The 26752-nt window shown below is 38.0% G+C and overlaps 2 protein-coding genes across 22 annotated transcripts in view; both read right to left on the minus strand.

Moving 5' to 3' along the window:
- The window catches only part of LOC139726523 (uncharacterized), a 48522-nt gene extending 29517 nt beyond the window's left edge, over window positions 1-19005 (minus strand). For 3 of the 21 annotated variants that reach the window (XM_071637485.1, XM_071637486.1, XM_071637483.1), the window contains exons 1-9: window positions 18829-19001; window positions 16827-16874; window positions 15840-15881; window positions 14659-14932; window positions 14085-14455; window positions 7164-7437; window positions 4475-5154; window positions 3115-3388; window positions 194-1389 (exon numbers count right to left, since the gene is read on the minus strand). In XM_071637485.1, the coding sequence (XP_071493586.1) occupies window positions 194-1389; window positions 3115-3388; window positions 4475-5154; window positions 7164-7437; window positions 14085-14455; window positions 14659-14932; window positions 15840-15881; window positions 16827-16857 (3142 nt within the window). In that variant the 5' untranslated portion in view covers window positions 16858-16874; window positions 18829-19001. Of the gene's footprint in view, window positions 1-193; window positions 1390-3114; window positions 3389-4474; window positions 5155-7163; window positions 7438-14084; window positions 14456-14658; window positions 14933-15839; window positions 15882-16826; window positions 16875-18828 lie in introns of all 21 variants that reach the window. The other 18 variants (XM_071637504.1, XM_071637494.1, XM_071637493.1 and 15 more) reach the window with 13 other exon arrangements.
- Window positions 19006-19571: 566 nt separating this feature from the next.
- On the minus strand, window positions 19572-26732 carry LOC139726509 (von Willebrand factor-like). The gene is made up of 11 exons (XM_071637466.1): window positions 26684-26732; window positions 26006-26110; window positions 25465-25700; window positions 24860-25067; window positions 23613-23936; window positions 23084-23254; window positions 22394-22498; window positions 21846-22081; window positions 21276-21483; window positions 20384-20707; window positions 19572-19772 (listed from the first exon to the last, which is right to left on the minus strand). The coding sequence occupies exons 1-11, from the start codon at window positions 26730-26732 to the stop codon at window positions 19594-19596; spliced, it is 2145 nt and encodes a 714-aa protein (XP_071493567.1). The 3' UTR covers window positions 19572-19593.
- Window positions 26733-26752: the final 20 nt, after the last annotated feature.

The raw sequence follows: 26752 nt of genomic DNA on the forward strand, positions 1-26752 counted from the left end.
GAATGTGGATGTCTATAAGAAGTCACACAGTACACTTTCATAGCAAGGTCAAGACAGGGCCATTTGAGAGAATTTCTGGTTTCCATGGACAGGGGGTATAGCGTCAAGAGGAGGCTTGACCAATGCAAAACAGATGCCACAATGAAAATTAGGATTATCAGCCATTAGGTAATTTTCGTGGCTTCTGTCTTACCAAAAGGTGGTGTAGTAGTTCCTGGACCAGGTGGTGTTGTAGTTTCTGGACCAGGCGGTGTTGTAGTTCCTGGACCAGGTGTAGTACTTCCTGGACCAGGTGGAGTAGTACTTCCAGGACCAGGTGGTGTAGTTGTTTCTTCACCAGGTGTAGTACTTCCTGGAGCAGGTGGTGTTGTGGTTTCTGGACCTGGTGGTGTTGTTGATCCTGGACCAGGTGGTGTTGTCGTCCCTGGAGCAGGTGGTGTTGTAGTTCCTGGACCAGGTGGTGGTGTAGTTTCTGGACCAGGTGGTGTTGTTGATCCTGGACCAGGGGGTGTGGTACTTCCTGGGCCAGGTGGTGTAGTAGTTCCTGGACCAGGTGGTGTAGTACTTCCAGGACCAGGTGGTGTAGTTGTTTCTTTACCAGGCGTAGTACTTCCTGGAGGAGGTGGTGTTGTCGTCCTTGGACCAGATGGTGTTGTTGTTCCAGGACCAGGTGGTGTAGTACTTCCTGGACCAGGTGGAGTAGTACTTCCAGGACCAGGTGGTGTAGTTGTTTCTTCACCAGGTGTAGTACTTCCTGGAGCAGGTGGTGTTGTAGTTCCTGGACCAGGTGGTGTTGTAGTTTCTGGACCAGGTGGTGTAGTACTTCGTGGACCAGGCGGTGTTGTAGTTCCTGGACCAGGTGGTGTAGTAGTCCCTGGACCAGGTGGTGTTGTTGTTCCAGGACCAGGTGGTGTAGTTGTTTCTTCACCAGGTGTAGTACTTCCTGGAGGAGGTGGTGTTGTAGTTCCTGGACCAGGTGGTGTTGTTGATCCTGGACCAGGTGGTGTAGTACTTTGTGGACCAGGCGGTGTTGTAGTTCCTGGACCAGGTGGTGTAGTAGTCCCTGGACCAGGTGGTGTTGTTGTTCCAGGACCAGGTGGTGTAGTTGTTTCTTCACCAGGTGTAGTACTTCCTGGAGGAGGTGGTGTTGTAGTTCCTGGACCAGGTGGTGTTGTTGATCCTGGACCAGGTGGTGTAGTACTTCCTGGAGCAGGCGGTGTTGTAGTTCCTAGACCAGGTGGTGTGGTAGTTCCTGGACCAGGTGGTGTTGTGGTCCCTGGACCAGGTGGTGTTGTTGTTCCCGGACGAGGTGGTGTAGTGGTTTCTCCTGATGGTGTTGTTTCAGGTAAGCATGTAGGTGGCAGCGTTGGTGTGTTGCAGCAATAAAATCTTAAGACAAGGGGTATGAGACAAAATTGAAAGGATGGTTCACAGTTTTTCATTTCTTCGGAGATTTTATGCACCTTTATTTAAATTCATCACATACTTCAGCTTTTGGTAGAAAAGGATTAGCGATGAAAATGAAAGTGAGTGACAATTTTATTGCCAAAGCCAGAATCATTTATCTAGGGATTTGTTCAGGGGGTTTGTTTTGGATTAGTCAGGTTTCCATATCTTATTTCCTTTTGCAATTCCGGTTCATATATACTAGGTGTTTCAAAAAACATTTCCCACTTTTGATCATTAATAGCTCAAAAACTATTCATCCGATAAAACTGTCATTGATATAAATAATAGCTGAATGGTGTACAATTTGGTTGAAGGTAATTTAAATGTGAAAGCATAAATCAGTTTCATTAAATCTAAGATTGATTTTGAATTAAGGTTTCAGATTTTGGTCAAATTTTAACCCTCTGTACAAAAACTGAACCTTGCACAGGAACCAATGATGTGTATGTGAGTGTGTGCTGACAATGGCCCTGAACAATGGACATGCCTGAACCACCTGTTGACTTGGCGTCAGTCTCGTGCTCCCTGGCACATGAATGCTTAATCAATAATTCATGTGGATTGCCCTGGGCACTGCTAGTCTGGATTCATGCACGGTAAAGGGTAAACTGCATGCACATGGAAAAAGGAAGCACACGTTTCCATGTGCTTGAAAAAAACCACATTCCATTCCAGCTGGCAATCATTTTCAATTTTTGCTTCACATATCACTAAATTTGGGATATAAATAAGCATAAATGATCTAAAGTTCCTCATTTTAATACGACTGTCTACTAATTCAATAGTCTGACAAATTTTTCGCTTTTTGATAAAAAGAAATCATTTTTGGTAAAGAGTTCAGCAGCATTTATCATTGGGGCGATATGTTTCACAGTAGATTTATTTAAGGCTCCAGTTACACAAGTGTATACTCTAATTGATTTTCTTTGCCTCCTGTCACAATGTTTACGATAGAACAGAAGGTATTTATTGTAATTTCATTTTTCAGAAGTAGGGAGAGCACTGTGGAATCCCAACGACAGTATCGGCAGGCGTTTGACTTTACACAGATACTGCCAGAGGCTGAATAAAGACTAGTTGTGATAGTGGAATTTCTCATGAATAAATAATGAAGCATTCAAACCCTAACCATTGTTTAGGACCATTGTCAGGGTGTTAACCACACACTCCCACACACACCCATTGACCCCTGTGCAAAGTGAAATTTTGTACAGAGGGTTGAAAATAGAGCAAAATCTGGAACCTAACTGTGAAATTAATCATGGATTTCATGAAACTGATTTATGTTTTCATATTCAAACCACCTTCAAGCAAATTGTACACTATTCAGCTATTACTCATATCAATGACAGTGTTATTTGATATAAAGTTTATGAATTATCAAGAATCAAAAGTGGGAAATGTTTTTTGAAACACCTAGTACAACAGTATATCAATCATATCATCTGTTGTATTAGGTGTTGGGGAAATGCACCCTACAAGCTCTGCCATTTATCATTCTTCCCCATATCCAGCATTTTCCTGTCCTTATACTATTCCGTAAACTTATCTTTATTAATGCATTGTGATGTATTTCATGTATTCAATCATTGTAAAATATATACATGTTTCTGTTGGAAATGGAAAAAATAAATGAATAAAAACTGAAATGAATTCATCTCATACCTGATTTGGTAATTGAGACATAGCTGCTGCTCTTTTGTATGATTACAAACAAGTCCAGTCTCCACATCACATATCATGTCTTGACCTATAAACTCCCAGTCGTAATGGGGTTCGTCTACCATCTGACATTCCGCAGCTAGTGGATAGTCACAGATTTCCATCTGTTTACGACAATCCTTGACGTACTCAAACTCGCCCTCGTCTGATGGCAGGATTTTATCCTCATCATTGCACCAGGGTGTCCATTCGCAAACTGGGGTAGGTGTAGTGCAATCTGCGTTTCACAAAACAAATTAAACAATAACTTTACTTTAGTAATAGGCGCCGTTGATGGTATGATTCCGATGTATTCACAGATTCAAATATCAATTTGTTGTTGGAATTCCGACATTGTCGTTTTTATCAAACATAATTTTTTTTAGACCCAAGTTTAAGCATGAGAATAAAGCTACGCATAATGGCATTGTACATTCGCTGTCATGTATAAATCATTCCCTACTAGTTTCCATGATGAAAATTGAGATGTTACTTTATCCATTCCGAATACTCCAAACAATCAAATGTATACCGAGATGCTAACAGTCTCAAACTGTGGTGCATATTGTGTGTGTGTGTGTGTGTGTGTGTGTGTGTATTTAACTTGTCACAAAAAGGAAATTTCAACGAAAAATAAATAAACATAACTACAGTGGGATTTTTTTTCTCAAGACTACAAAATAAAGTAATCCATTCAATGCGCGACTGAGAGCGATTGGCCATGAGATATTCATCTGGAACAGATTAAAAAAAATGATAACTGCGCCGGGACGCGAACTCGATACCTTCCAGATAAGTTTTAACCAAATTTCCAGACGTGATACCAAACGAAAAGATTTTGTGATGCACAATGAAAGTAAAAACAGTAGGGTGGAAATAACTGTTTCCAGCGTGAGTAGAACCTATGTGACGTCAAAAGAATGAGGAAAAGGCATCTCCAATAGTATGCCTCATGCTGTCTTGAATGTGGATGTCTATAAGGAGTTACACAGCACAATTTTACAGTTTGGTCAAGACAGGGCCATTTGAGAGAATTTCTAGTTTGCATGGACAGGGGGTAATGACGTCAAGAGAAGGCTTGACCAATACAAAACAAAATGGTTAAGAAAGTTTATGACAGGCAGAAAACACCAGCTAAGAAGGAAATGGGGCAGAACTTTTGCAGAAACCTAGAGAATAATCACCTCATCTGACTAACTTTACATGGCAACCTATGGTACGAGAAAAATATAAATTTGAGGTTTTCAAATGCAAAATTCAGATGCCGCAATGAAAATTAGGGTTAATATCATCCATTAGGTAATTTTCGTAGCTTCTGTCTTACCAAAAGGTTGTGTTGTAGTTTCTGGACCAGGTGGTGTTGTAGTTTCTGGACCAGGTGGTGTAGTACTTCCTGGACCAGGCGGTGTTGTAGTTCCTGGACTAGGCGGTGTAGTACTTCCTGGACCAGGTGGAGTAGTTGTTTCTTCAGCAGGTGTAGTACTTCCTGGAGCAGGTGGTGTTGTAGTTCTTGGACCAGGTGGTGTTGTAGTTTCTGGACCAGGTGGTGTTGTTGTTCCAGGACCAGGTGGTGTAGTACTTTCTGGACCAGGTGGAGTAGTACTTCCAGGACCAGGTGGTGTAGTTGTTTCTTCACCAGGTGTAGTACTTCCTGGTGCAGGTGGTGTAGTAGTTTCTGGACCAGGTGGTGTTGTAGATTCTGGACCAGGTGGTGTTGTTGATCCTGGACCAGGTGGTGTTGTTGTTCCAGGACCAGGTGGAGTAGTACTTCCAGGACCAGGTGGTGTAGTTGTTTCTTCACCAGGTGTAGTACTTCCTGGAGCAGGTGGTGTTGTAGTTCCTGGACCAGGTGGTGTTGTAGTTCCTGGACCAGGTGGTGTTGTAGTTTCTGGACCAGGTGGTGTTGTCGTCCCTGGACCAGGTGGTGTAGTGGTTTCTCCTTCCGATGGCGTTGTTTCAGGTAAGCATGTAGGTGGCAGCGTTGGTGTGTTGCAGCAATAAAATCTTAAGACAAGGAGTATGAGACAAAATTTAAAGGATGGCTCACAGGTTTTTATTTCTTCGGAGATTTTATGGACCTTTATTTAAATTCATCACATACTTCGGCCTTTGGTAGAAAAGAATTAGCGATGAAAATGAAAGTGAGTGACAGTTTTATTGCCAAAGCCAGAATCATTTATCCAGGGATTTGTCCAGGGGGTCTGTTTTGGATTAGTCAGGTTTCCATATCTTATTTCCTTTTGCAATTCCGGTTCATATGTATAACATTTTCCGTTTGTTTTACGTACTTAAACTATTCGTGAAAGAACAAGCGTTGAAAATGAAATGGAAAAAAGAAACATTTTTGCTCAAGAGGTAAAGTTAGTTTCTTTTTCACAAAGAACTTAATCGTTCAGGTACAAAATAAATGTCACATACAATACATAAAGACAAATAATACAAAATTGACAGGCAGTTACAAAACGTCTAAACAATATAAATACGATTCCAATTGATATTAGATACAAAACCTTTAGTTTTTCAGACATATATTCGCCTACTCTCTTCGCTTGCTTTAAAAATTGACAAAATTGGCTAAAATGTAATACATGTAATTTCTTTTTAATTCTTACAGAAAATATAAAGTGTTTTGCACGCAAATAAACCACGTTGTAACACTTTGGGTTTCCTGTAGAACCAAGTATAAAAGCACTTTTTGTAATTTGAGTTTGATTCTGTAACATAATTTCCTTTATTTGAGCAATAAACCTTGAGTAATATCACATTCCCAAAATAAATGTGCAATTGTTTCTGTGGAGCTCAAAAACGCACAGAGGTCTGTGTTAGATAGTCCCATTGCAAAAAGTAATTTATTAACACCAATATTTCTATGCAAAATTTCATATTGACAATAATGAAGTCTTTGATTCAGGGTAGAATAAGGAACATTGTATATTTTAATCCAATCTAAGTTTTGGTTAAATATTTCTTCCCATTTCCTTTCAGATTTAGGTAGTTGAAATATTTTATCACATAATATTCGGTGTATACATCGACATATCTTGGTTCTTTTGAACAAATTACATATCGTATCTTTTGTTACGTCTGTATTTCATTATCATTTACTGATTTCTTTTCAATACATTTTTCAACTCTGAGGAGGTTGCATGAATAACTGAAAAATACTCTAAAAATTACAACAAACACCGTGTTTAGCCCGAAACTGTTCAAAACTTTAAAAAGATGAACCATGCACATCACTCCATAATTGTGTCATCTTTAATATACCCCTTTGAAACATTGCTTTCTTAAAAACAATCTCATTATTTACACGAACTGATGAATTAAACCAAATTACATGGTTTTAACTTGTTCTACGGATAAATTAGGGGAAAAAGTATATTCACACCAAGCCTTAAGAATTTCCCGTATAAAACAGCCTTGAATCAAATTGATCTTCTTTTCTGTACCGGCCATATTACAATATCAAATTATATTACCCCCTAAGTTATCTAAATAATGTTCAAAAAACATTTCCTTTTCCTCTGTTTTTTATCATTTAATAATCTTTTCACCTAGGTGATTTTAAGAAATTATGGATGGAAAATGAAATATCTTTACAACTCCCTGCCAATAATCTCCAGTTATTGTTCGTCGGCTGATTTCATCTGGTTTATCATCCCAGATAAAAGAAAATACTATTTGTTCTAATTCTTTTATAAACTATGCTGGTGGAGAAGGTAATACCGAAAACAGAAAAAGTAATTGGGAAAGGGCCAAAGATTTTAATATAACAATTTTCCCGATGAGGGTTAAATGTCTTCTTGACCAAATTTTGAAAATATCCAGCAATTTTCGTTTTTCAGGTATATAATTCAACTCAAACATATCATTGAAAGTTGCGGAGAACGTGATTCCGAGTAACTTAAATGGTCCACAATAAAAACTAAAACCGGAGTTGCTTATATCTTGTGGACGTGCATTATAATAACCAAGAGCCTCAATTTCACTTTTTCAAATCAGTTACTTCATACCTGATTCGGTAATCCAGACATAGCTGCTGCTCTTTTGTGTGATTACAAACAAGTCCAGTCTCCACATCACATATCATGTCTTGACCTATGAACTTCCAGTCGTAGTGAGGTGCGTCCACCATTTGACATTCCGCTGCTAGTGGATAGTCACAGATATCCATCTGTTTACGACAATCCTTGATTAACTCAAACTCGCCATCGTCTGATGGCAGGATTTTATCATCATCAGTGCACCAGGGTGTCCATTCGCAAACTGGGGTAGGTGTAGTGCAATCTGCGTTTCATAAACGAAGTTAGAAATGACTCAATATTAGTAACAGCTGCATAGGTTTTATGATTCAGATATATTCAAACAATCAAATACGGTGTTTGTTGTAATTTTTGTATAGTATTTATTTTGTTAGAGTATTCATGCAATCTCCTTAGAGTGGAAAAAATATATTGAAAAGAAATCAGTAAATGATAATGAAATATAGACGCAACAAGAAGAAACGATATATAATTTGTTCAAAACAATTGAGATATGTCGATATATACACCGAATATTATGTGATAGAATATTTCAACTACCTAAATCAGAAAGGAAATGGGAAGAAATATTAAATCAAAACTTAGATTGGACTAAAATATATAATGTTCCTTATACATCCACTCTGAATCAAAGACTTCGTTATTTTCTGTATAAAATTCTGCATAGAAATATTGGTGTTAACAAATTACTTTTTGCAATGGGACCATCTGACTCACACCTCTGTTCGTTTTGTTTGAGCTCCACAGAAACAATTGCACATCTGTTTTGGGAATGTGATGTTACCTAAAGGTTTATTTCTCAAATACAAAGAAATTATGTTACAGAATCAAACTCAAATTACTAGAAGTTCCTTTACACTTGGTTCTACAGAAAATCCAAACTGTTACAATGCGGTTTATTTGTACGATAAATACTTTATATTTTCTGTGAGAAATAAAAAGACATCGTTATATTTTAGCCAATTTTGGCAATTTTTAAAGCAAGCGAAGAAAGTAGATGAATATTTGTCCGAGAAAACTACATTATCTAGATGTTTCGCAGTTGCCTGTCAAATTTGGATCATTAGTATTTATGTATTATATGTGACATTTATTTGTACCTGAATCTTTATATGAACAAAATTTCTTTAAAAACATACCAACAACAATAACAACAAAATGATAATGATGATTATCGTGGCACTAGCGAAACTATCGGTAGTTAGACAGGAGCAAGTTAGACTCTTTACTCAGCCGCCGATGAGTAAATTGTCAGCAAATTCCCATTGGCTCATGCGTACAACAGAGACGCGCGTACGGGCACATGGGTGTAATAAATGACGTGAGTGCACGCAATTTTTTGAAATGCTGAAACTAGTTTGAAAGGTTTGTAAAATAATTTCAGGCCATTTGGAGCACTTTTAACTTTTGACGCGCACCTACGCGCACTAACCGTAATGATATATATATGGGTGAAAACGTTGAACGATGTACAATTGGGCAAATCAGGGGTCAAAATTAAAAAACGTGACTCACTGATATAAATATATCTCAGTCAAATGTCATTGATATCAGCTTTCTTGCAAACCCGATTATACTGGGATATCTCCAAGGGTGTTGTTTTTATTCAAGGTTAGATAGAACTGTGACATATTGGTGAACGTCTCTGACTAAAATAAACATTGTTTTAGTGAAAATTCAAATGAAGGGTAGAAAAACATTCAAATGAATATATTTTCATCTTGTTCATGCCTTTGAAGACTGTGTTAATTTGTTCCTAAAATACTGTTTACCTCCTGTGAAGTTTACAAAAGCTAATACACAAGGAATTTAAAGTAAAAGTGGAGTTTTTGTCGTTTAAGCAGAGATTTTTATATTCGTATCTTCACTTTCATCTCATTTGAACAAAACATATAGCAGGGGTCTCATTTGTTTAAATGTTAATGTTCAGTAGATACTAATAATGAATTCAGTGCATTTCCTTCGGTCAAATCCCCATAAAAGCCCTTTACAGATGCTGAAAGTAAGCCATGTTTTGATCAGAGACGTTCAGGTTTCACTCATAGACGTTCCTCAGACATAGACAATACAAATGATGTCCTTTGATCCATAATTACGAGGTTTGTGAACAAATAACATTATCATTTTATTAAACACATGTTTATCTTTTGTCAACAATTCAGAATGGTAATTTCAACTTGAATTATTTTTCATAATAATCGATTGTAACTACAAACCTCCAAATTGTAAGAGGAATTTCGATTTCTACACCAAAAATCAACAACAAACCTGTCCTTGTTATATTATTCATATCTTACAACACTTTTGAATGAGAGACAAATAAAAATTACATGAAATTCTTGCAATTTCGACTACCTTACCTAAATTATTTGTTTATATCAGAGACATTTGCTTTTCCATCAGGGACGTTTCGGCTGTAAGTTTTCACTAGAATTAAACACCAAACTCCCTATTTTAAAAGATGCTCGTAACTCAACATTCCACATTCATTGAGAAATCATTTACCTAGGCATATATATCAAGAATTGTTTTTGTTTATGATGACCACTACTTTGTATTTCACCTTCCTGTGTATACGAAGGTGTGCCCACATGCTATCAATATTGTATATGTTTTCTTTCAAATGTAGTCCAAATCTATAACAAAGGTAAGCACGAATTTACTGATACTATTTTAATTTGACCACTATACCTCAAATATGATTATATGTGTATGTCAGGCCAGTTCGGATTTTTATTAGGGACCGTACCTGGGCCACTGTTATGATGACGTCTCAGAAAGCTGTAATTAGCCTATACTCATCCTAGAAGCATCAAATTCCGCTGTCCTTTTTTTTCTGTATACTATGGGAGATATAAATTGTAAACGCCAAACTCAAAAGAATATCAACGGTGTGGTACAGCAAACATTTGACCAAAAATGAACTGAAAACCTCTTTCAAGAGGTTGACAATAACATTACAATATCACATTTTACCTGTCACATCGGTCATAGGGGATTACCAATCCTTCTTTCTACTCGAAGGCGATACATACGTAGTGTTGTAGAGGAAACTATAAAAGTAAAGGGACATTCTTAATAGACGTTCTCTTGTTTCATCACAGATGTTAGTATTTTTCCTTTTCTCATGTATTTTGCTTACAAACCTCAAAAATATTACCACTAGAATATCTCACCTTACTTCTAAGATAAAAAGAGTCATTACAGGGGAAATTTAGCCCAAATATGAGCTAGCCGCTGATAAGAAAGAATAAAATCTTACGGGCTCAAGAAAAATAAGGAAGTTATGACGTTTTGAAGTTTCGCTATTTTTTCAGGAAACAGCTTTTGAACGGTCATAATGAATATGCAAATGGCAAATTGAGCTTGTCATTCCCTCACAACTTGCAATAAGGTTTGCACATAAACATTTTGAAATTTTCAGTTTTTCATTCAAACATAATCATGCCCGAGGCTTAAATCCGGGTATATCTAACTGATCACTATTCTAAAGGTAATCAACCAGGAATAGCATCATGTTTCAGATTTCAAAGACAGAAAAATTGAATTTTCGTTATTTTTTGTACACGATCAATGGAAAAGTGTGAGGTTATGACATGGTTAGCTCACTCATTTGCGTATTCTTAACAACTGTACGAGAACTTGTTTGCAGAAATTAGCAATACTTCAAAAAGGCAGTTAATTAAGGGTGCAATTAAGCACAATTAAGGGTGCAAGTATGCACAGCAGGTGTGCTGCTATTGTTACAAATTAGGTGCAAATTTGAACATTTATTTCTTAGCGCGTAAGCCTCCGATTTTACAGGCTCAAAAGCAAACGTAGTGATGTGCACTAAAAACAGAGTCCGCATTATAACATTGAATTGTATTTTCCCTCCACTTGGTATTCCATGTCCTCAATCAGTGCATGGTACCGACCGCGTCGCTTGCTACCTGAAACAGGGGTTGGGATAGTCATTATTTTGTAAACAGATGGCACCTCCAAGATGTCCGTCCGATCTTGCCAGTACCACGGCCGTTGTCTGGAACTTGTAGGCTACATGAACATGACTGAGCCTAAAGATCCTGAGCAGGACGAAATTCTAATATTCGGAGCATTTAAAATCCATCCGGTCTTCCCATCTTGCTGTAAGAAAAAAAAAGAGTTAAAATGATATTAAAATAAATCTATCATGCACTGGAAGAACAATGTGCGCACAAATGAACGTCTCTGATCAAAATTATAAATCAACATTGTTTTTAGATTGCGTAAATTACCTAGAACGATGTATGTATACGAGGGCCATATACTGTGGAATAATGAAAAATCTACTCCTTATTGTATAGTTGAAAATATGTAAAACGTTCAGTGTAACGTCTCTGACGTAAACATCTTTGCTTATCAGTACTTAATGGCTTTGATTTTTACAAGATATTGGCATTATATTTGGATTGAGGAACCTATGTGCTACAAACATAGGCACCAATTCGCCATGATGGGTCATTGATATTGGTTTGAGAGCAGATCCTATTTGTTCAGAGAACGTCTCTGACCTATACCTGTTTTTCTCACATTTCTGCCTCTCTCACAAAAAATACGTAAACTAAAGTGACTACTACATAATAATCATAGACTATTGACCTATTACTAGTCATAAAACATAGTTTCTGTCCTGGCAATGTGTTTACACTTGCTTAATCAACAGAAAGTCTTAAATTTGAAACTCTTTTACATATTTTCAACATCTTTCAGGAAGCTTCATTTTTCTTAATATTATAACACGCCCGTGTTATCTTGGTTCTACTTGTTCCTACTGTACTAACTGAGCCCATCCAGACATAAATTTACTTTAATGTTCTCATAATTTGTATAGTGGATGTCTTTATTTCATGAAACAGTAATTTTCAGAGACGTTTTTCATTTTGCTCAGAGACGTTCGGTCTTTGATCTTCGAGCAGATTCTTACATATTTACTGTCTATCCTTTTTCAATTTACCTCTAATCCAAAGATTAAAATACATAATTTCACAAATGATACTGATTGGCAAATCTACGAGATAACAATTCTAATAAATTGGCATAAACACCAGGAAAGTTTTTGTTATTACTCACATTTTCAAGATTTGTGGGCATATCTGTCGTTGAACTGTGCTGACTCGATTCCAGGATGGCTCGTCAGTGCGTAAAATAAGCACGCAAATAAAGTATCATGCAGTGCGAAAGTGTCAGAAGAGGGAATATCCCTTCAGAGACTTTCAATCAGGGACATTCGTTTAGATCAGAGACATTCGCCAATTCGGGTTTTCAACCAGAACTCATTTTTGTGGACAGTATGCTACTAAAGTTGACAATCATCATAGTCGCTTGGCTCGCACTGACATACTGATAACCACTTTTTATCTCAAGCATAATCCACTTTCATCAATGACACCATTACACAACTGAACATCTCTGATGGTTATTCAGTATAATTTTCTTTAATGAGCCACCACACGATTATTTCACACAGCTCACTCATAAATTTTGATGGAATGGTAGTATGGATAAGACACTAAATAAATATGGCCTTACATGTTTTCATAGTCATCCTGAATTTTTGGCGTCAAGGAAAAGATAATTCATTCAGAGACGTTCTTTTTCAGACATAAGTGAATTCAACATTTCCTGACAAGATAAATAATACACACGTTCATGGCAGAAGTACTTGATTAAATAGTTGAAGTGTATGGGCTTCCTCACAAGGAAAAACAAAGCTGTAGAATTGCATTAGATAGAAAATTAAGACGTGTGATTCTGGGATTTTTTCGCAAAATATGCATTTTTGTCAATTTTTTCAGCTTCAAGACATTATTTTTTAAAGAAAATGCAGTAAGAACACTAGAAAGTATATATTTTCTGAAAGGTACAACTCTCCCCTACCAAATGATACCTAAAACCATGAAAAACACCCCCAGGTGACAATTTTACAAGGGTTTGAATATCGAAAAGCCTGAAAATGGCCAATTGTACATCGTTCAACGTTTTCACCCATATATATGTATATGTATATATATATATATATATATATATATATATATTGTATTGGACAAATAGACAGTTACTAGTACATGAAATATGTTTCTACCAGACTTCATTTCAAAATGGCGCGTATAATGAAGATGAATACGATAATATGTGATTTTAGAAAAAGATGCCATACTAACATCACGGCTGAAGGTTAAAGAAAAAAAAATATATAAATACCATCATTAGATCATACGAAATAAGTGACGACGTTTTGAGTGATAAGCGATTGAACTTTTTGAGATAATCCATACACCAGATTTGTACAACAAGAAATAAGGAATAATAAAGGAAATAATTCCTACAGAAACACAAGATTTTCACACTGATTACACACCGATTATCTTAGCCACAATCATTTATCTGCAAACAACGCCTACGGCAAGACGGTATTTTCAGGAATGAGATGTCATACCTAATCCATTTTCTTTTCGTATAACTACTTGAATGGCTCCATTGTGTCGTCACTCCAGTTTGCCGCATTCAATCTTGTTAAAGACTTTAACAAGAAAGTCAGTTATCAGAATATCTTATTGATTGCTTGTGGTGAGTGCTTACAATCAATTTCACAAGATAGTGAATAACAATCAAAATTTAGAAGCAATAAGTTTCCTATATCACATAAGAATTCAAGGACTGGTCACAGTTTTACGTTGTAACTGATTGTACAAAGTATGTTTTTATGTCTTGTGAAATTTCATACGAGAAACTAAGAATTAAGACAGTTATAAATAACGCAATCAAAGGCCCCCCCCCAAAAAAAAAAATGCCCACTAATTTCAGGAAAAAAGCAATACAAAATTTGATTTATCATCAGTCCTTAATAGATATTCGAGGCTGCTGTCTCACCAAAAGGTGGTGTGGTAGTTCCTCCACCAGGAGGTGTGGTAGTTGCTCCACCAGTTGGTGTGGTAGTTCCTCCACCAGGAGGTGTGGTCGTTCCTCCACCAGTTGGTGTGGTAGTTCCTCCCCTAGGTGGTGTTGTAGTATGGTCAATGCCTGTTGTGGTAAATCTTGTAACAGGTGGTGTGGTAGTTACTCCCCTAGGTGGTGTTGTTGTTCGTTCACTGCCTGTTGTGGTAGTTCCTCCACCATGTGGTGTTGTAGTTACTCCACTAGGTGGTGTAGTTGTTTCTCCCCCGGAAGGCGTCGTGATTATATGTGGTGTTGTTTCAGGGAAGCATGTAGGTGGCAGCGTTGGTGTGTTGCAGCAATAAAATCTTGAAACACAAACGGAGTATGAATGGAAATTAATAGGACTCTTTTAGAGCTTTATATATTCTTTGGACAGGACATAGTCTGAAACATTTTCCTTTTGCCTTACGTACTTCAACTTTTCGTGAAACAATTAGCGTTGAAAACGAAATGAAAAAAAAAAGGAGTAACATTTTTGCTCAAGAAGTAATAATTTGTTATCTTATACCTGATTCGGTAGTCCAGACATAGCTGCTGCTCTTTTGTATGATTACAAACCAGTCCAGTTTCCACATCACATATCATGTCTTGACCTATGAACTTCCAGTCGTAGTGAGGTGCGTCCACCATCTGACATTCCGCTGCTAGTGGATAGTCACAGATATCCATCTGTGTGCGACAATCCTTGATGAACTCAAATTCGCCATCGTCTGATGGTAGGATCTTTACATCATCACTGCACCAGGGTGTCCACTCACAAACTGGGGTAGGTGGAGTGCAATCTGTATTGTAATGAAAATGGGCCCAATGCGGTCATTTTGATTCAGTCTCCATGTTATTAAAACTTAAGAATGAAACCCGAATATGTATGTGAAATGAGGGAATGTAGCAATGTCATTAGAACACAACAGCAAAGTTTGAGGATAACAATACGACCTGCTCAAAGGTTAGTCATATGAATGTTAAAAGTGCTGGTGGAGTGTCATCGCTGGATGAGAAGACTACAACAATTTCTAACTTCATTTATTGGCAACGATGTATCTTTAACAGATTTAACGTACACGTATTTTCACTTTTCAAACGGTACATGAAACAGGACTTGACTTACTCAAAGGAAATAATGTGACCCTCATCATAATTTTGTCAGTAAGAGGTAGAGGGAATGTGTACTTTTTATCAAATAAGATCACATTCTCTGTACATTTTCTTGTTTATAATATCGTCGAATATAATGTGACGTCATGAAGTGTATACCTTTCTCGTCCATCGATGGCTGCATCAAAGCTTTTTCATGACTTCTTAATGGATTGCTCAATGACTGTTACTTTCTGTATACCGGTCTTCTTTTCGTCCTTCAGTCAAATCAGTGGTTAACGTGTAAGTTTTATACACGTTCTATTCGTTCGTGGTTTCATCTTGTTTGTGCTTCTTGAGAATAAAAATATGACTGGGTTGAATGATGAGTTCAATTCTGATATCTCTGTGTACGATGGAAGCGAATGATGTGACATATTGCCGATGATGAGAAAATTGTGTTCACGTAAAAAAAAAAAAAAAAAAAAATCCCCGTTTTGAGAGTGTGTCATCTTGAGCAGTCGACTTATCCAGTGGAATAAGCAATGGATGTGAACGACATCTCCCTTCACCAAAATTGCATTTTCTATATCTAAGGCAATTTGCACTACTTACCTACTCCTGTCACCTCTGGTGTTGTAGCCACGGTAGTCGTAGCTATTAACAAAGACAATAAGTGAAAACTTCTAATTGCAGGGGAGGGGAATATAATTTCTTGATCCAAATGACATGAATGGAGAGTATCACTACCGTCAAGATACAAAATGATTTTATTTCTTTAGAATAGTCAGACAATTAGTGTAAAACCTTGACTAGTCGAGTGTAGGGTACACTAGTAAGATTATTGGTAGTCAAAATCGTCTTTCATTCCCAGGAAAAAAAAATGGAATGATGAAGAAATGCCTACCAAATACACAGTGGTCAAGTCCTTAGTATAAGCATGATAAGCGTTGTCATGGTGAAATTACGCGTTGTAAAATCAGGTTTTTTTTCCTTATGCTTTACTTATGCTTTTCATAATCATTACTATATTAATCCCTACTCGTGCTAATGCTCCATATCTGTGCGAGTAATTTTTAAATTCCCCTGTCTTAACACGTAAGCTGTACAGTACTTCAATCGTTCTTCAAACACGTGTCTAGCCAGCAAGGGGATCAAGGAGACCTTCCCACGGATCCTTGCGACCCCTGACGAACACACAATGATTTCTTAGAGGGCCTACTACCAGACAGAAAGCGAACAGACACAAGAATGGATAAATAAAAGAAAAGCAGAACAACCAAAGTGAGGTGTCAACGGCAACGGATAGTATGTGGAAGATAAAATACACATACACACACGGACACACACACACATATATATGTATATATATATATAATATCTTCATTATATGTATATATTAAGTTAACATATATATATATATATATATATATATATATATATATGTGTGTGTGTGTGTGTGTGTGTGTGTGTGTGTGGCATGTGTAGCTGCTGCCTATAAATCACCATTTCATTTCATGTTTACATACATACGTGAGAGACAGACAGACAGACAGGGAATGAAAAAGATGCAAAAAGATGTATCAGTAAAAGAAAACTTACATCCCTCTCGTGTAGTTGTGGGGGATGGCATCGTCGTTGGTGTAGAGACTATTAGTGAAGATTACGGCACGCACAGACAAACAAACAAAATATACAGCGTAAGGGCCTTAAAAAATATTGGCTCACTCGGAGAGCATATGTAATGTAGTTGTTTCTTTTTTATTACTTCAGGGATATTATTTAACTGTTTCAATGAGTACGCTCTTATCAACAACCTGCTTCGTGCATTAACGTAGTCAGCTCAAGCACTGAGTCCCGTCACAAGCCATGAAAGCGAGTAAGCATGAAAATTATGTTCTGAGTGACCCGCGATCTAAATTACATAGTTGATAACGGGGTGGTTGTTTAGTATCGTATGTATACTCTTCAGTGTGACGGGAAACTGGACGTACACATAAATGACGCAAGACGTCAACTACGAGGCTGTTGCTTAAAGGGACGGTATAGTTTTGGTGGAAATGGGGACCCAGGCCTCAACCCTTTGCGAGACAATCAGAAATCATTATACATGAAATATCAAAGAGCACACAATTCCAAGAGGAACGAGAAGTTTAGACATCCACAAACTCAGCAAAACAGTGTAGTCCTAATTAAAGGTGGGACCTACCTGTTATCAGGACCATCCCGCCCCTTCCTGCTCCGAGACACCACAACATCCCCCCCCCTCAAAAAAATAAATAAAAAAGATCAGACAAACTCTAAACCCTCAATTCCTTCAACAACCGCATACTCCTCTATACTTCACACAAAATAATGGTTTCCAACTACCTTGCAAAAAACCAAAACCCGAATCACCATGTCTCAACCAGAACTAAACCAAAACTATGCCATCCCTTTGATTGCTATGAAAATTGATGTTACATGTATTAACTCTTTGTTTGATGGCATCCTGCACAGGAAATTGGAAGGAAACCCAAACCCAAAGAGCAACGTGGATAGAGTGAAAACAGCAGCATTAGTAGAACACATCAGTGAAAGTTCGAGGAAAATCAGACAATCGATGCAAACGGTTTTGGTGTTGGAACTACTGGATGGGGAGACTACTATAGGTTATGACGTATGTTTGGACAACACTATAAAGAAAATGTATAGGGAATTAAAAAAAAAACTATTTTTAATGAAAATTTCATAATCCATCAACTTGATACTGACATTAAGGGAATCAACTACTCCCCCTGTTTTTTAAAAGTAGTTAGTCAAGTGCTCTTTCATTACGCTTGAAAAGTGAATTATTGTGGAATTATCTCTATATTTTCTTTATATTGTTGTCCACACGTATTACATCATAACCTCTAGTAGTCTCCTCATCCAGCGGTTCCAACACAAAAACTTTAAAGATTCCTAACTTTTGCATCGATTGTCCGATTTTCCTCAAACTTTCACTAATGTGTTCTACTAATGTCGCTGCTTTCACTCAGTCATCATTGCTCTTTGGGTTTTGGTTCCCTTTAAGTTGAGAATTTTTATCCAGAAGGACAAGAGGTTTGAGGGACGCCGATGACCATCGTCTCATCTCATAATCGGTTATTTTTTTTTTTTGAAATTTTTCGTGAAAATATGGGCAATCATGAACTTCCATAATGATCATGATCTGACAATGTTGTTTAAGTTTTTTAAAATCCTGTTTGTTTGCCGATAATTTTCAGCTGAAATTTAATTCTAATTCAGAATTGAATTACATTTTTTAGACACAGCAGCTCTACAGGCCCGTGGAGCTATACCCTGGCGCATTCATATAATGGCCATTAGCCCATAGAGTCCCCGTACGGGCACCTCACGATAGTTTTTTTTTTTTCTACAATAGTTAATACAATGAAAAATAATAACAGCACAAAGTTAGTCTCTGAACTTGTGGAAATCCTCATGGCAATATTGAGAAGGGCATTCAATACGGCACAGAACACTAAATGTCCTAATTATGATGGCAAACTGTCTTTCAATGAATGAATGATTGTAGTCCTAGATGACTCAATGTATAAGACTATAAAGAGACCAGACTTACAAATGTCCCAATAAGGTGTTGTGGTCTTTGTTGGCGTTGATGGTGTCGGGACTGAAGCATATGAAAATTGAAAAGGAAAAATAAATTAAAAGGGGCACTCTTGCACAACTTTCAAGCTAACTAACAAAAGTAAATCCATGAAGGGAAATCTATGAAACGCTATCGACAGCAACGAAAAAAAGAACCTCTGCTATCTTTTTTCCCCGCTGCATTTAAAAGTAAATCACATCTGTTCTCGTTGTAGGCCTACGGTATGAATTTCGAGTATTATCAAATTTAAGTTCCCGGCAAACGTAGCTAGAAGGAGAGGAGACTCACACACTTCTTATACTTAAATGCATACTTTGTGTATCTTATTTATGAACGTGTACATCAGGGTCTCTACCTCGACTTTTTTATTCTCTCTTGTGGGACATTCCGGCCAATGAAAGTTTCAAACCTGTAATCTCGGTGGGTGGCCCGAGGAGGAGTAAACATATGTTTTCTTAAAAGTTGGTGGTCCGACATCAATTTCTGGACAGTGGTGCCGGGCCATCCGACCACTGCTAGTGTCGAGCCTTATAATCGCATACAGACACCATGAATTAATTGTATTCTTCTGATGATACACTGTCCGGACATCACCAAAGGTAGTAAATGTGGAAAACACAGATGTTGGCTTCTCTTTTTTTTTAATCTCGTATAGAAACTGTTTTGACAATATCATAATAGCCTGAAAGCTTGCTTTGCCGATTCCGGCCTCGAAGATCTACGAAGATATTGCGACTACTTACGACAGGGCACGCATTCGTCATCAACGAGCATGGTTCCTTCAGGACAGAAGCAGCCATTGACTCGCTCAACAGGACATTCTTTGTTGTCGTCATGGAAACGTGTACACTCGTCATGTGGAGACGGAATACATTCACACTCGTGGTATTCCATAGGTTCCTCACAGTGGAATGCTGGTCATGGTGGTAAGAAAAACCCAACAAGAAACAAACAAACAAGAGAACTATATTGAAGACGGTGGCATAGTTACAAGATGTCAAGAAGTTAGTTTCTCTCCGTTAAAATGAAACTTTGGTACAAAATGTATAATATATTGTATATTCTAACATAATACAGACGCCATTTTGTCCAGAATCATTGTATGCGTCAAAATTAGGTTAAAAAAGTGTATTGAAAAATGCAAACATGATTATACAAATAATCATACACGTATAATCAAAGTAATAATGTGTATTAGCATGTAATCACCAAAAAATCATCTCATATTTGTATCTCCACTTTTTCTTCATGTTTATTACATCTTATACGTTGTTAATTTACTCTTTACATCGTTTATTCCACCATAATAAGGGATAAGGACCTAGTCCAGGAAAGTTTTAGAATGGCTCTCCTTAATCTTAAGTCAGTCAGTTACGTTTCATTTCCAAGTACCCATCCATTAAGATTATAGCAATCAATTCTATGGTCCACGTTCAATATTCATCTCTGACGCTGTTAAAAAAAACAGCAACGTTAAGAAATTCTAGCACTGCTTAATTGGAACATAAATAAGGATAAAACTTACGACAGAAGTCATCCTCTCGCCAGTCGATACACACACCAGCTCTGGCGCACGCAATGGCGTAGTACTCGAAAGCGTCGCACGTGGTTTCGTTGGAGAAACACTCGTCGTAGAGGCAGTTCTTAAAGAAGGGTTCTGGTGAAACAGCGTCATGACACACTTGGAATTCGGGCCGCGTGTACAGCAATTTGCACCAGTCTACATCGGGTGGGTACAGGCAAGGAGGTACTTCCTTGCCGCAGCCACAGTCTCTCCGTTCCTTGATCGGTACCCATTCGCAGCAGTCACCACCCTCTTCACACGTTGTCTCATTGACGCCACAGATCCCTGTTTGTTTGTATTAGTTTAATTTAAGTATAGATTATTTGTAATATTCTCAGTGAAAAAAAAACTGTTCATTCATGTAATTTTGTGTAGATGGAAAAAAAAGATTAAAAGTAGCACGCATTATAGCAAAATATACCAACTTTTGGAGCATAAGAAATCAAATGGGTAAAACGTACGCTAGTTTGACTTGAATAAAAAGGAATGAAATTTCTCCAATTTCTATGGGTACTCATTACTAAATGAACTAAATTTGGAGTTGGCCTTGATTTGCCTGCCACAGGTATAATTTGTCAGTCGTTTATCTTCTGAAAATCAGTGCTGTATGTTTTTATGAGTCAACAGTTACTCATTAATTTGATGTTTGTTCGTTTTGGTTCTAAATATCACTGTTTCGAAAACGGCATTCAGTTATAGACAATAGATAGATAACTACTTAATCAATGAATCAATAGACCCTAGCTACTTATTTTTGAAGCTTACCATTCAAATTCATTCTAAGAAAACAAAAACGAAAAAATAAACTTTACAATTAACACCAAACTAGGAAAAATGGAAATGGGTGGATTACCGCACAGTCCCTCTGTGCTGTTGTAGTATATCTCGTAGGCAACCCGAACGCTGAAATAGTGCAAGTCGAAGGGGACGAAACGGACTTCCAGGCGGATTTCGGGTGCGTAATAGACAACGAAGATACCATCAACCCAGATGTCGAAGGTAGGATTGAAATCGCTCACGGGTGCAGTATATGGGTCTCCGTCTATGTCGACACGGTTGTGCTTTATGATATAAGATTTAATTAAGAAGCAAAGTCAACAACTCGACACTGTAGGGTTCAAACGACTTGTTTTGAAACTTCCTGCGTAACAGCAGTAAATTCATCGTTTCAAATATTCTTCGTCGATCTTCACGATACAGTAATGTCGTTTGACAGTAACTTTCCTAAGTTCACTTTTAGGATTATCGCTGTCGTGATTTGTATTCTTGTTGCACCCATGCATTGATTCCTACTTCAGCCAGTATTTCGTTCAACAATAGTGCAACAGCAGCGCGGCAATCTGTGTACCCGAGTAGAAAGAGATTGATCAGTATTCTTCGGAACTATGAGGTACTCGAAAATTTCATAACACGTTATACCTACCCCTCCGGACGTGTGGTCAGACAACAGTACGACCGTATGCCCTCCGTAGATGATTGTAAGCTGCTTAGGACACGTTGTACCGGGGAACCGTTCACACTCCACGTTGGTGATGAGTACTGTGTACTTTGGTGGTTTGCTGGAATCTTCGCTCAGAACGTACGTGCAGTTGCCCTGGTGATCAAAGTCGTTACCATTGAAGTCTCTGTAGTGAGGATCGCCGTATCCCGTGCAGATACCTTGAAGAACAGAGCACGAGTATCGATGTTAATGTGTTCAGGGGTGTCATGGACGGAAGTGATCAGGCTTAAATTTCTTAATTTGATAAGAAAAGTAAATTACGCATTTCTGACTGAAAGGCAACTTCCAAGCATGCCTTCTCTGAGATGCCTTTGAACAAAAACAGCTCAATTCGAAAGATTTTCAGACTTCAAACCTTTGGCGTGTAACAATTTAAATCATATAGAAAACAACGAAAGTGACTCCTGGCCAGGTAGCTACTGGTACGATCAAATTGGTTTTAATATTAAAATAATTTTTCGATCACTTACATTCATTGCGCGGTGGTATATAAGCTGTTGGTGTGAAGGTGGGTGTAGGGGGCGCGGTGGTTGAAGGCGTGGTCGAAGTCGTGTAGACAGGCTCGGTGGGTGTGGCTGTAAAACAGAGAAATGTTTTGTTCACAACTCCAACAAACCTAATTACAGTACAAATGTCATCTTTATGTTATACATCTTTGCACAACTTAAGTCTTTAGCGAGGGACCTCATTGTGGTATTCCGGCGATAGCCTTGAGGAGAGCGAGTTTCCCTGATGTCTTGACTACGTCTCTCGTGACGTCACTCTGTTCACTTTACTTCCAATGAAGACAGCGGGATGGCCTTTAACAAAGGCTAAGAATTCTCAATTACACCTCATTATATTTAACCCGTTGAAGACGAGTCCCGAATTCACTTTTACGCGAGGCAATAGACACAACAACAGGTGCATCTTGATCTCAATTTTCAGTGTGGCTATTTATATTGCCGATATTTCTGAATTTATCTTACCCCATATTCGTTTGTCTCGCTCGTTTCACAGTGTCTTTTTTTCTCTATCTATCAACTTGACACTCTCTACATTTCAAACAAATACAAAAGTCTGTTGAGTCCGCATCAGCTCTCGGCATCTCGTTACTACACTTGCGCAAAATATTGCGTCGTTGTTCGATGTCAAGGATCTGCTAGATTTTGTATACTTACAACAGGGCACACATTCGTCATCAACGAGCATGGTTCCTTCAGGACAGAAACAGCCATTGACTCGCTCAACAGGACATTCTTTGTTGTCGTCATGGAAACGTGTACACTCGTCATGTGGAGACGGAATACATTCACACTCGTGGTATTCCATAGGTTCCTCACAGTGGAATGCTGATGGGATAATAAACAGCAATCGGCAAATAGTATCAGAGAATAACGTTTTAAAAACTACCTATAGCTTCTTTGGAATGTAACGCTTATTCTAGTTCGTTCCTGGTTACCTGTGCTAACATGGCTTGCAAAGTATGCCACAGCTCGTCATTAGGGATTCTCATTATGTGACGGGGTACGTATATGACAAAAAAAAAATATCTAAACAGGTAACTCAACATTCCAAAACAATTTTCAGCGCATTGCTTCATAAAATCAAAACTCTATGTTTCTGTCGATATGACCATGAAGACACGCATCATTTGTAAAAAGAAGCGAGAGAAATTTTAACGCTAAAGACTGAATTATAGGAACTTACGACAAAAGTCATCCTCTCGCCAGTCGATACACACACCAGCTCTAGAGCACGCAATGGCGTAGTACTCGAAAGCGTCGCACGTGGTTTCGTTGGAGAAACACTCGTCGTAAAGGCAGTTCTTAAAAAAGGGTTCTGGTGAAACAGCATCGTGACACACTTGGAATTCGGGCCGAGTAAACAGCAGTTTGCACCAGTCCACGTCGGGTGGGTACAGGCAGGGAGGTACTTCCTTGCCGCAGCCACAGTCTCTCCGTTCCTTGATCGGTACCCATTCGCAGCAGTCTCCACCCTCTTCACACGTTGTCTCATTGACTCCACAGATCCCTATTTGTTTGTATTGGTTTAGTTTAAAGGCATACTTTACAATTTGCAGAAGAAACAAAAACCCTGCATTAGTGCTTTTAAATTGTTCCAAAATGTGAGTTTGGAATAGAAACAACCACTGTAAAATTTGAATCCGTATTATCAATGTTAGGTATTGTTAGATATACAAAATGTGAACAATAGTTAAAATAAAAGCGTTTCCAGCCTAAACCGATTACAGTTACGATTAAAAGAGAAAATTACTGATATTTCCTTATATTTTAGGCTTTATTGGAAAAGTTTTATATGGTAGCAGGTTTTTTGATTCAACAGACCTACAGATATGTATTAAATGTGATATCTTGAACATTTTCGAAATCACTGCTCCCAAAGGTTAACAGGACCTTTTAGTAAAGACTATCTGCTATATTTTCGGTGAAAAAATTAAATCATGTGATTTTGTTTAGATAAAAAAAAGATTATAAGTGGCACGCATTACAGCAAATAATAGACCGACTTTTGGAGCATAAGAAATCGAATGGGTAAACCGTGTTCTAGCTTGAGTTGAATAAAAAGGAATAGATATTTCTTCAATTTGTATGGGTATTCATTACTAAATGAACAAAATTTGGGGTTGGCCTTGATTTGCCTGGCACATGTGAAATGTGTTAGTCCTTTATCTCCTGAGAATCAGTGCCGTATGTTTTTATGAGTCAACAGTTATTCATTAATTTAATGTTTGTTTGTTTGTTTGTTTTGGTTTTCCAATATCACTGTTTCAAAAACAGTATTCAGTTATAGATAATAGAAAGATAAATACTTAATCAATGACTCAATAGACCTACTTCTTTTTAAGCTTACCACTTAAATTCACTCCAATGAAAACGAAAAAATAAACTTTACAATCTACACCAAACTAGGAAAAATGGAAATGGGTGGATTACCGCACAGTCCCTCTGTGCTGTTGTAGTATATCTCGTAGGCAACCCGAACGCTGAAATAGTGCAAGTCGAAGGGGACGAAACGGACTTCCAGGCGGATTTCGGGTGCGTAATAGACGACGAAGATACCGTCAACCCAGATGTCGAAGGTAGGATTGAAATCGCTCACGGGTGCAGTATATGGGTCTCCGTCTATGTCGACACGGTTGTGCTTTATGATATAAGATTTGATGAAAAAGCACAGTCAGCAACTTAATTGACATTGGAGGATTCAAACGACTTCTTTTGAAATTTCCTGTGTAACAGCAGTAAATTCATCGTTTGAAATATCCTTTGTTGATCTTCACAATACAGTAATGTTGTTTGATAGTAGCTGTCTAATCCTAATAACCCTCATTGTTACTTTTCCTAAGTTAAGTTTTAGGATTATCGCTGTCGTGATTCATATTCTTGTTGCACCCATACATTGATTCCTACTTAAGCCAGTATTTCGTTCAAAAATAGTGCAACAGCAGCGCGGCAGTCGGTGTACCCGAGTAGAAAGAGATCGATCAGTATTCTTCGGAACTCTGAGGTACTCGAAAAACATTATAACACGTTATACCTACCCCTCCGGACGTGTGGTCAGACAACAGTACGACCGTATGCCCTCCGTATATGATTGTTAGCTGCTTAGGACACGTGGTTCCGGGGAACCGTTCACACTCCACGTTGGTGATGAGTACCGTGTACTTTGGTGGTTTGCTGGAATCTTCGCTTAGAACGTACGTGCAGTTGCCCTGGTGATCAAAGTCGTTACCATTGAAGTCTCTGTAGTGAGGATCACCGTATCCCGTGCAGATACCTTGAAGAACAGAGCACGAGTATCGATGTTAATGTGTTTAGGGGTGTCATGGACGGAAGTGATAAGGTTTAGATTTCTTAGTGTAATAATAAAAGTAAATTACGCATTTCTGACTGAAAGGCAACTTCCAAACATGCCTTCTCTGAGATGCCTTTGAACAAAAACAACTAAATTCCAAACATTTCAGACTTCGAATCTGTAACAATTTCAATCATATAGAAAACTACGAAAGTGACTCCTGGCCAGGCAGCTACCGGTACGATCAAAATGGTTTTAAGGTTGGAATAATTTTTTCGATTACTTACATTCATTGCGCGGTGGTATATAAGCTGTTGGTGTGAAAGTGGGTGCAGGGGGCGCAGTGGTGGTAGGCCTGGTCGTAGGCGTGGAGACGGATTCTGTGGGTGTGGCTGTAAAACAGAGAAATGTTTTGTTCACAACATCAACAAACCTAACTGCAGTAAGAATGTCAACTTTATGTTATTGATCTTTACACAACTTAAGCCTTTTGCGAGGGACCTCATTTGGGTGTTCCGGCGATAGCCTTAAATAAAGCGAGTTTCCCTGATCTCTTGACTTCGTCTCTCGTGACGTCACTCTGATTGCTTCAATTCCGATGAAGACAACCAGTGGACCTTTAACATAGGTTAAGATTACTCTTTAAGATATTCTCATGAATTGAAAGCACACTTTCAAGCGAAGACACTTTTACGCGAAGACACTTTTACGCGAAGCAATAGGCGCAACATAATGTACTATCTGTTTTCAGTGTGGCTATCTATCATGTCTATATTGGAAACATTTCTGCATTTATCTCAGCCCATATCCGCTTGTCTCGCTTGTTTCTCATTTTTCCTTCTATTTTTTTATCTGTCTAATTGACACTTCCTTTGAACTAAAGTTTCTCTTTTGCTAGAGTTACTGCAACGCATACACTAGCATGTTTATAACCATGTGTATTTCGAAATACCTAGTAGTCTCACATTTCAAACGAATACAAAAATCTGTTGAGTCCGCATCAGGTCTTGGCATCTCGTTACTACTCTTGCGTA

This window comes from Diadema antillarum, unplaced genomic scaffold (genome assembly GCF_040938485.1).
Source record: "Diadema antillarum isolate AM-2024a unplaced genomic scaffold, OU_Dant_1.0 seq00000086_RagTag, whole genome shotgun sequence".
Classification (NCBI taxonomy): Eukaryota; Metazoa; Echinodermata; class Echinoidea; order Diadematoida; family Diadematidae; genus Diadema; species Diadema antillarum.

Bases quoted from the DNA above. Each gene is read 5' to 3' on its own strand.
- LOC139726509 (XM_071637466.1), bottom strand. From the start codon at position 26,732: ATGCCAAGACCTGATGCGGACTCAACAGATTTTTGTATTCGTTTGAAA. The intron at 23,255-23,612 runs GTAAGTTCCTAT...TTATCCCATCAG, and splicing joins GCGAGAGGATGACTTTTGTC to CATTCCACTGTGAGGAACCT. The intron at 19,773-20,383 runs GTAAGTTTTATC...CACCATGACCAG, and splicing joins GCGAGAGGATGACTTCTGTC to CATTCCACTGTGAGGAACCT.